The sequence below is a fragment of the Ptychodera flava genome, chromosome 14 (genome assembly GCF_041260155.1).
Source record: "Ptychodera flava strain L36383 chromosome 14, AS_Pfla_20210202, whole genome shotgun sequence".
Lineage (NCBI taxonomy): Eukaryota > Metazoa > Hemichordata > Enteropneusta > Ptychoderidae > Ptychodera > Ptychodera flava.
Genome location: NC_091941.1, coordinates 22,519,440 through 22,530,834, shown reverse-complemented (window position 1 = coordinate 22,530,834; position 11,395 = coordinate 22,519,440). Strand labels below are relative to the sequence as shown.

Sequence of the window (11,395 nt, the reverse complement as noted above, 5' to 3'; positions counted from 1 at the left end):
TGACCCATCTCTACACGGGATATAAACCAGCTTGGCAGGTGTTGCAACAAACCTCTAGTGTGAGGATGTGCAGACTTGCCTGTTTCATGACAAAGCACACTCCGCTAAACTACAGGCGTCTCTCTTCCTGCATATTTTGAGAATAATTACTTTCTTCGCTTTATAGTGGAGCTAACATACCCTTGCATGGGGCTGCACTTTCTACATCAGACACACGCACATTTATCGTTACCTGATGTCTACAACAATATTCATTGAGAGTACTTTGAGTGCATAACGTCATACATTTAAGCACAGTACCTCCACAAAAGGACCATGATTTAGGCAAGACCAAGGGTGGGTATTATTGTGGAAGGTCATGAAATTAATGGGCCTGAAAGATTTAACTGGGTAACCATATAGACCAGTAAAGCAGGTAGGCATACAGATGGGTGGAGAAAGTATAGGTTTGCTTCTTTCAACTGTTTTTTTTTTACTTATTCAGGACTGTTTTTTTTATTAACGTTTGAGTAGTTTATTAAGATTGTTGGCACAAGTCACAATTTTGCAGAGTTGATAGGGCCACAGATCCTAGTGTACAGAATGGCTTCCATTAGCAAGCTGTTGATTGGAATTATCGAAATGTGTTCAAATCCTAATTCATACAAGGAATGACCTCTTTTACAGTTTGTTCTTGGATCTCAAAATTGGTTGCTACAACCATTTTAATTCCTCCAAGGGATAACCTCTTCCTAAAGAGCAATAGTAGCAAGACACAAATCATTTCAAAGTGTCTGTACAACACAGCATTGATCTTGTAGTCAAGAAGTTAGCAAAGGAATACCAGTTACAATTCGGTTGCTGTGCTGGTCAGATGGTGTACCATCAAAATTCATGTTGACATATTGAAGATTTTTTTGTCTGATTGGACTATAGTAGCCTTACACATGGGTGTTCATTCTGGAAATCGACAGAAACAACTTTCAAACTGCACATTGAGTTGGTAGTGGAGTTATAGGCTTGGGAAATACCATACGTGATAGTATTATGCTTCAGCAACTATTGTCACTTCAGTTTAACCCTTAGAGCGCCAAAGTAAACTTTTGTCACCTTTAGAAAATATACTCAAGTCAATTTTTTTTTTCAGATTTTTGTCAAAATTTTGATAATAAGCTGCATCACATATCATTGGCTACTAGCCAATGATATGTGATGTCCACTGGTCTAAAATTACCAAAAAATTGGCAAAATGTGGCAGTAAAATTTTGGTGTGAAAAATTACAGTACTCAAAGGGTTAAGGGGAAAAGAAGTGGTCATATAATCTATTCATGTATTACATGAACGTTCTTGTAATTTCATCCACAACTCACATCTACAAATTTGTGACATCAGAGTACAGAAATGATCTTGAACAGAACGCCTTTACAGTAAACCTCGAATCTTTTGTTGTATGGCACAAGCCGAATAGTACAGTTGATTACATTCCTAGTTTTAATGATCTAGATGTGACGTGCATACCTTGCACAAAAACACATGACACGTGACATCACAGGATTGCTGACTCACATTACAAGTCTAACTACAGACACAACTGCTCGTGACAACTCAAAGTAGAGTTATAATTATTTTATTCAAACTTTACATCACTTACAGTCAATTGGTAAAACACTTCATTATTGGACCTGTCCTTAACCTAACACTACACCTCAATGAAGAACTTACAAAAAAGAATCGAAGAAAAAAAATCTTCTCATAATAACTATGGTATTTATTGATACTAAACGCAGAACATCCTTCATGTCAATAAAGAAACATTAAAAAATCACAGATTCACAAGTACATAAAAATTTTCACATTCACTCACACTGGCTACTTCTTGTGATGAATTTACATTCTGTTCAGCATTTTTTACTTTGGCTTGAGACAAGATTTCATTGCAAAAATGTGGAAAATACAGACGATATGACCAGCTGAAATGGAGAAAGTGCAGGTACGAAAATGGAATCTTTCGAAGTCATGCACAAAGTATTTTCTTGGTACTGAATTACTTGCAATAAAGATGGCTGGTTATCATTAGATAATCAAATTTTGAATATTGTATTTAAAAGTACTCTTTACTGTTTTATGTCAGTTCTGTTTTCCCCGAATAACATCAGGTAGATTAAAGAGAGGGAAAGGTAGAGTCCGAGAAAAAACATTTAAAAATGTGAATGTCCTTAGGATGAGCTTGTAGTTCCTGAAGTGGCAGTGGAACCACTCTGGCTTGTCTGCTGTTGTCCCTGTGTACCATACCCCTGGCTGTAACCACTTGAGCTCCCGGTCTGGCCTTGTTGACCATAGCCTCCAGTGTTGTAGTTTCCATAGTTGCCGTAGTACTGGGCGTACTGCTGGGCATACTGTGGGTTCTGTTGGTAGTATTGCTGGTATTGCTGGTACTGCTGGGCATACTGCTGGTACTGCTGGGCGTAATTCTGTTGGGTTTGTTGCTGTTGCTGCTGGTTACCGTAGTTGTAGCTCTGATTGCTGTAACCTTGCTGTGACCCATAGCCTTGGTTTCCATAGCCCTGTTGGCTGTAGTTTTGTTGGTTGTAGCCTCCTTGATTGTACCCGCCCTGGTTGTAGCTACCATAGCCCTGAAAAAAATTTCCACAAAGTTAGGCATTCATGTCACGTTTTTCATAATCTTCTTTCCCTTTACCCTATTGCCACCATTGTTGCTGGTTCCAGTATAACATATCTGTGGCCAGTTTGCCCCTTGACGTAGCTGAAAAGGTTAAACAATCCTCAACAGATCTCTGCACACACTTAAAATCTCTCTGCATATCCCTCATCACAGAGTAGGAACTTTTGCGGCATCGCGTTTCACTTGTGCAGTTTTTCTCCCTGACAAAAGGCTGGCAGCGCTTCAAAAGCAAGATCTCCTTGGCACTTTATCTCCAATTTTTTGTGTTCACTTCTTCCAAGTTAATTGGTCACTGATAAAAAAATTCTCACTGATCTCAGTGACTTTTTCATATCTATTAACTGTAAGGAAATTTACCTTGTCTATTATAGTAACGGTATCCCTGGCAAACGAGAGAGAAAGAAAAATAATGCTGAGGGCAAAGGATAACTGTTAGCTAAACTGGTTCTTCTGCTTACTTGATGATGCCATTCTCCAACAGTTGGCAATAGACAAATACAAAAACAGCCCATCTCCTATTATTTCTCCGGATTAAAATGCTAGACATTTCGATTTGAAATGTTCATATTCGATATACCATGCTGTGCTTTGTATGTACTCTTGATGAACCCTGCTATACTGCAAATATTCTCAATTTCAATGATTCATCAGACAGTTCTACTTCCACTCATCTGGATGACAACAATTTCGCAAACATGGTCTGTTCACAGTAAAGTTCAAGACACCAAAAATTGAAAATCTGTGTCAAAACTTGATCATTTATCTTGGAAGCTACGAGCCAACAGTATAGCAGGGATCTGTGTCTGCTGGACTTCTAATGGTTGGGTCTCTAAATCACTCACCTGGTTTTGCTTGTACTGTTGATACTGGTTCTGTTCTCGTTTGCCATAGCCCATGTAACCACCACTATCACTATCTCCACCACGGCCCCAGCCACCTCGACCACCTCCATATCCTCCTCCGCGACCATAACCTCCTGAAAGAGAAACAACAAATTACCATTAAAGGCCTTTCCATCATGGATAGCATAAGAGACCCGATGTTAGTGTACCTTAACTCTACTTAGATTTTGACACAGGTTAGTGTTGGATCCGGGTTACGGTTACTTTTATAGTGCAGAAGGTGCATAGGGAGGTTACATCATCACTATTGCATGCAGGTTATCTTCAGTTTCTTCTACTGGGATCCACTCCCACAATATAATGTAAGTCACCTCTATAATCTTGATTTCTATCACGGTAACCACCTCCTCCGTATCCACGATTGTATCCTCCTCCGTAGCCACCACGTCCTCTGTATCCACCACCTCCATATCCATAGCCCCCTCGTCGATTGTCATATCTGCCATATCCACCGCCACCATAGTTGTAGCCACCACGGCCATAGTACGGTCGGTTGTGACCTGGACTGCGATCATCTCGGAATCTCTTCGGTGGAGGGCCAGCTGCCCTTCCTTCCTTGTGATATTCTTCTACAACCTTGCCGGCTTCTTCCTCGTTCAACTCGCAGTACTCCACTGCATTAAAGTATGCCCCAACGACAGGCAATGAGAAGTTGGCTGAAATGGACACAAAAATCAGCGTATCAGATCCATTCTGACAGCACTGTGAAGAACCCCTTGGTAGATTCTTGCACAGGCTTCCAATGGTTTTGTGGCCATGCATACAAGTGGTGAAGTTGAAAACAGGGGGAAAGGTAAGATTGGAAAAAAAGAGGAGTCATGCATGGCCACAGTTCCATTGGTGGGGAAACACACATGGTACATTTAGAGAGCAAAAGACGTGAGAATGACACCTGACTTAATGATGCCTAAATAAAAACATGGCTGAATAACACATTGGTCTGCTCCTTCCTACCTTTCATATCCAATACAGCGTGTTCTGGAGGCACATCATCCTGCGAATCTTCTTCTTTTTGTTTATCGCATCTGCTTTTGAATTCCTCATCGGATGGAACTACAACGATTGCTTTACGCTGAAACCCTTCAAAAGGGCGCATTTTTCGTCTCTGGATTGAGGCATACACATTGGTCTGATGGTGGTGACAAGAGAGGATCAATTATTGAGCATTAAGATTCACGTCAACGTTCCTCTGCAACGTAATCCATTGTTAGGCATTTCGACAGCGCATACTAGCCAGGGCAAGGCTTAGCTGCACTGTGTTAACTTACCTTGGGAAGTCAGATGTGGTTCTGTCCTACATGCACTTTCCTTACCTTGTTCATCCTCCTCTCTCCTGATGATCTTTTTTGATTACTAGTTTGTTGAAATCTGAAGATATCCCACCGAGGTCGCGTGTTGTATCCTTCACGTGTGCGTGTATGATATCATCGCCATGCATTTTTTAAAATGCCATTGTTCTCCTGTAGTATGTCTCTTTCTTCACAATGTTTTTTTATCTCTGCATCTCCTGTGCTCTGCAGTCAAGCGCGGTCAGTATCCTATCTGCATCCTGTCTTTTTATGACTATGGAATAAATCCACTATCTTATTGCTCATATAATGTACTTCAGCTGTATCTTTCTTCATTAGCCGCGATCTTGTAGATGGATCTGCCACGAGGTTCCGAAGTAGGTGTCTTCTTGGCGCTATGACCCAAAATGTTTGATACCCAAAATAATGTAAAGGCACTCACCTTGTGAAACTTGTAACTTTTTGTTTACCTGTGAGTCACAACAATCAGACTTACCTTTTCACTTACCTGTATAATGTCTTCTTTACTGTTGCCCTCGGCATGTACTTACCTCATCACATATAATTTAAACATGAATATTTAATATTCAATTTTTCAAACTGCTAAACGTGCTAAGTCAAAATAGTAGTGTGATGCTAACTGTTATAGGCTACAATTATTGTACTTTTGTAATTTTAATTAGAATAAACACAATCTGCAAGAGAGAAAGTTAGTCTGTTAGCAACATTTTTTTCAGTCACACAGCACTGCCTCTTACCTGATCGAAGATGTAGTTACGTCTTTTACGAGCAGCATGTCATATAGTCTGTTCAGACACTTGCTCAGTTTATCCATCAAAATGTCCCACCGTCCAGAGTAGTTCTTCTTGCGATCTTCACCAAGTATCTGTGAATTGAAGGGAATATACATTACTGCAAGAAATAAAGAAAAATTTGCTCTTCCTTCTCTACGCATCTTGAGTTGGCACTTTGGTACAGTTGATAATATTTTTCTCTTAACAAGGGAAACAAAAACACTAAAAAAAGGTTTTAGTGTGATTTCATGAGCCTGAACATGAAATGCTTTACAGGAGTGACCCTCTATTGTCAAGGCAGTCCATTTAGATTTATAAAACATTGATGTCCATTCATATTTCTACATTATTTTGTAAACTCAGTACTAGGGCAATGTTGACTCCTCTATGGCAACTTACTGATACACTGATACAACTTATCTTATGGACGATACAAACCTGGGACGTCTTCTGAACAGGTTAAATATGCTATGATAATTGCATGCCATGTCAAACCACACTGCTACGGAACAAAGCTAAAGTGAGTCGCATGTGCCCATGAATATCATGCATCAGCAATTAATCTGAATTTTAGATTTATAAGTTTTCACGTTTGCTGGAGGTTCTCAAACAATAGCAAAGGAATGCTATAAAATCGAACATAAGCCTGAGCGCACACAGTGATATATTGAAATACAAGAACACGGAATCAATGCTAGCATGACAATGCAGCTTTACTGAACTGTAACAAAATAAACGGCTGAACATTCTTCAGACAACCAAGACTGTAAATCACTGAACCATGCTCCCGTGCAAGATGTGGGTTTTTGTGTACCAAACTACATGAATCGTCAGAGTAACCATTATTTTGATTTTCGACTGGAACCTAGCATATCTGTATGAACCTGTTGTAGAAAGCTACATCCCAATATCTGCATTGTTGATGAGGGTATACACAATCATCCTTTTGTTTCTACAATATCCCCTTATTTATTAGGAAGCTGCCGGAGTACTGAAGAATTTGCTAAAGGACATACACACTGACTAAAAAATATCCCCTTCTGAAACATGTACACAAAACTGTTATTATCTATAGAATTCAATACTCAAAACATGGACCTACCTTCATTTTGTCGATGAGATACTTCATGCCAATGATACTATATCTCTTGTCTGGATTCTCTTCACAGAGTTTCTTTGCAACTGTTGTCTTGCCACTGCCAGGAAGACCAATCAGCATCACAGCCTGTTTGTTTGGTTTTTTGAAAATGACATATCAGAGACTATCACACACAAAAAACAACTCTAGGAGAGCTTACCAAAGTGACAACCTTACCACTACTCTGTGCGTTATCAATAAAGCTTGATTTGCAACTCTCTTGGTCACTTGTCATCAACTTATTGAGGGGTTTCTGGCTGAAATGCAACCTTTCAAAGATCAATCGGTTAATATACTGTGACAAAATCTGTAACACTTATTGTTACTTGGAGGCAAACAAGAACTGTGGAATTGCAGAAAATCTGAATTGTAGGACTATCCGTGTTCTTACCTCACTCTCTGATTTGGATGCAGGTTTAGTTTTTCCTCTGACCCTCTCCTCTACTGGCACTTTTTCAAGCAGTGTGTAACCTTCTGTGACTTCATGGAATGGTTCCTCCTGCAAAAGAAAAGAGAGAGAGAATAGAGGTACTGGACCAAGCTACTTGTCCTCTTAGCATACAAGGTCAATATAAAGGAATAGACAGACAAAGCTACAACACATTTTTCAATACTCCAGGGCCAGAAGATTGGATTGTCAAATGTCTAGTGCTATCTACATAAAACTCACCTTCTGCCCAAAATTGACCTCGAAACTGATGTTTTTGCTCAGCACATGGGGGAAAAGAGCCTTTCCCTCAAGGTCATCTTCAATGGTTATTGATTCCTCTAGCATTGTTCCATTTTTAGCAAATGAGATAACTGGCTTCTCACTTTCTAAGTCCTGTAGATAAAGCAGAAAGCACATTTGAAAACAACTCTATAAACAATGTGAGCTACAAGCAGAGTTGACCTTGACAACATTTTTGATAACTGTCCATAAATATGTAATTTAACGATAGTAAAGCACAAGAAACTGCCAATAAAGCCAAAAATATTTGCAGAACGTGACATCACAGGCTGAAATGCACACCTCTACACGTGCTTTTGAATGTGTTTTGTGCTATGATTAATTTGTGAACAGAGTTTTTTAACAAACAACCATATCATCATTTAAAATGTAAGCCCTGTAGTAATCATTGACAATCCTCAATATAATATGGATTCAACTGACCAAAATTGCTTTGCAAAACTATTGTTGTGTAGAATTTACCTAAATCAGCTGATATACCCAATGATTTTTTTTCTTCGGAGTACAGCGATCAAGATCAAACAAGACGGAAAAGAAACTCTGCTGACTTCCGATTTTCAAGTGACATGAGCACGAAATGCAAGTGACTTACTAGGTAACAAGTCATGACATCTCCTTCACCAAATTCGTCTCCAAAGTCTTCAAAGGTATTGTTGATACACTTCTTTTTGTTGCTACCATAGCCATAGGAAAGAGCGTCTTCTCCTAAAATGTGAGGTGCGTCAATATTCTTGTCATTTATCTCCAATTCTTAACAACTCACCAAATTGTTCAAATTAACAAATTCAAATCAGATCATCACAATTTGATATAATCAAAGTTCTTCATAAGCAGAACTGGCAGTGAAGTTCTCATCATTTTCGTTTTAGAATGCATATGTAACTGCATTAAAAACAAAATCTTACCAAGCTGGAATGATGAACTGTCTGCAGAATATCCTATTCTTACTACATGCCTGTGTGTTTCTTCTTCTGGAAGATGGTGCACCTTGATATTTTCAGTAAACTGGAATTCCAAAAAGAAGGCATAGTAGATTCTTCGGTACATATTATTGTAATAGTGCACTTAATAGATGGCATCTGAAGCTTTGCAGAGCTTGTACTTCAAATCAGAGTATCACAAACAGGTATAATCACAGCTCTTCATAAGCAGAACTGGCAGTGAAGTTCTCATCATGTTGAAACTTAGTTTTCACAGAGTGCAAGAGACGTTTCAGTTAATGTGCTTATACGTACCTTGACTTCATAGCAGACCTTTCCCTTACTTGCACCGTATGTGGCTCTGGCACCGGCCCAAACGTATGCAAAACCTTCTATACTGAGCGGGCTTGCACTGTAGCCATCTTTGTTTATCTTCAAATGAAGGTCTGAATTATCTGTTTTCCAAAGTAAATGATTGCTTTAGGCTTAGATTTTGTTGAATTATACCCGATAAGATTAATCAATATTAAATGGCCACTTGTCTGATGAAGATAAAAGTTATCAACGCAGCCAAAGGAGTGATACAGCAGTTATTACGTTCATGATATTCCTACAGATTCTAGAAATTTCTTTTTGTTATGTGTAATTTTAAACAAGTGCCACAGGAAATTATAATGAAAATAGCTACTGTGGAAGTTGTAATATCTAGTAAATGTAGAAACTTACATTTGTCTAGAACAACTAAATTTTCATTAATATCATCTTCTTCCTCAGGTGGAGGTGACCGCGACCGGGATCTGCAAAATAGAGCATGATTTATGAAGTGTTTAGTTGAAATCTGAATGGAATTCTGTGCAATGATGAATCAAGATTCATTCACAATTACACACTTTCAGTTATTTTTTTTGGTAGCCTTACAGATGGATTACTTTCTTTTTGATACACTCATTGCTTCCTGGCAATTGAATGATATCCTCTTAATGCCTCTTGATTTCATTCCATACTTAACAAATTTTCAACAAATTCAAAATGTCCAGTAATGGTGACATTACCTGTAACGTGGTGATCTGTCTCTGTGGTCCCTTTCATAGTAACGATCATGATCATATCTATCTCTGCTGCGGTAGTCATCCCGGCCATAATCTCGATCATAATCCCTGTCTCTGTAATGTCCTCGGTCTCTGTAATCTCTGTAGCCTTCTCTGTCTCGCTCATATCTCTGGTCTCTTCTGTCTGTGATGCAAAATATAGAACAGTGTGATTACACACCATGACTCAGATATTTACATCGGCAATATGAAGAAATTCTGAAATTTGAAAGTCTGCTGATATAACATATCAATAGAAAGACATGTTTTCCCTCTAAGACGTCTCAAATGTAACCTAAGCTACAACTTATCAATAACTGGCAGTGGCACTGCATGACCATGACTAACTTGAATACATTATGTCCACCAATACCAAGTGTTTAGCTGTTTACGTGGCCACGCGTACCAGACTACTTTTCTAGCATTAAAAGTGTTTCACAATGGTTACATGTGCACTTCACAAAACACAACACAGATAAAACATGACAAACTTAGTTTACCATCTCTCCTTTCATCCCTGTATTCCTTCTGCTCCACTCCAGCTTCTGCAGTTTCCTCTTTGTTTTGTTGTTGCTGAACTTGTTCTTTTTCTGCTGACTTGTCTTCAGCTTGATCTTTGGGCTGCTCGGGCACAGCGTCCTGTTTTACTTCCATGGTTTCAGTTTCTTCTGCTTTCGGTTCAGAGTCGGCGCTGGTAGCATGCTGTTCCGAGGGTGCATCCGCATGCTGTTCTGTAAGTGTAACTTCCGAGGGTGCATCCTGCTGTTCTGTAACTTGTGGTTCTGTTGCGGTTTCCTGTTCAGGCTCCTGTTGCATGGGTTCTGGTTCTGGTTCTGCCGTAGTCGGTTCTTCTAATGCTTCTGCAGCAGCTTCTGGGATACTTTCTTCTACAGGCGGAATTTCGGGTTCTGGAACAGGCTCGGGTGCAACCGCTGGTGCAAACTGTTGTTCAGGCTCTTGCTCCATCTCGACGTCTGCCTCGGTTTCGAGAGGAATGGCTGTGGCACCTGCATCCGGGACATTGTCGTTGACTGACACCATCGGTGCCGCTTCTTCTTGGGGAAGTTCAGTAGCTTCGTAGGTTAAGGAAGCATCATGCTCGTCATGCTCAGAGGATTCGGGTGTCTCAGCTGCCTCTTCTGCTTGTGCAAACTGGTCGCTCCCTTCTTCCCCGGCACTATCTTCTTCAAGCAAAGCGTCCGATAATCGCTTCACAAGAACTGCCTTGACACCTTTCGAATCCAGACCACGTTTTTGTAGCTCTGAACGAAGCTCCACGACTTTCAACTTTGAAGGATCAATATCACTCATTTTTATACTTAAACAGTATTAGAGTAGCTAAAAATTAATGCAGTCATAAAAGTAGATACGAAACTGTTCTAGATGCGGCGTTTTTTTCCAAAAACCGAGGGATTAATTCTGACGGGCTCCGCTGTATCACAATGGCCGCCGCATGGAAAAGGCATAGTAGTGGCTTACCCCCAGCAAAGTCATTTTCAGAAAAGTAACAGGGTCTGCAATTGGACAATTCCTCTCGAGACTCTTCTCATCTCAATGCAATAAGTCGACATCGAATTCATCTTCATTATCGGATCAACAGTGTATAAGTGGCCGACTAAACTATTCATCGTAAATTATATGATTTTGAACAGGAAGATTCACAAAAGCAAATGAAATAGAAATACTTTTTATAAGTTGGGAGGATTAATCAGGACGGCAAGGTCGTCAACCCCGTTCAAAACTTGGAGTATCTGAATTGGAATTTAAGTCAGAACCAGTTTATGATATCAGCGTTCTTTGTCGAGTCTGTAAAATGTGACTCAATCGTGTATTCGCTTGTTGTTGGCATCAATGTAACGTATCCTATGCCA

The 11,395-nt window shown here is 39.6% G+C and overlaps 1 protein-coding gene across 1 annotated transcript; it reads right to left on the bottom strand.

Annotated features, from left to right (window-relative positions):
- Nucleotides 1–1,591: 1,591 nt before the first annotated feature.
- LOC139149781 (heterogeneous nuclear ribonucleoprotein U-like protein 1) lies at nt 1,592–10,996 on the bottom strand. The gene is given in 15 exon segments (XM_070721757.1): nt 1,592–2,613; nt 3,506–3,639; nt 3,877–4,221; nt 4,520–4,694; nt 5,613–5,650; nt 5,653–5,740; nt 6,751–6,873; nt 7,178–7,285; nt 7,457–7,609; nt 8,109–8,221; nt 8,422–8,521; nt 8,752–8,891; nt 9,163–9,233; nt 9,489–9,669; nt 10,025–10,996. Coding segments are annotated over 15 exon segments (2,997 nt in total). The 5' UTR covers nt 10,836–10,996; the 3' UTR covers nt 1,592–2,196.
- Between the last annotated feature and the right edge of the window lie 399 nt (nt 10,997–11,395).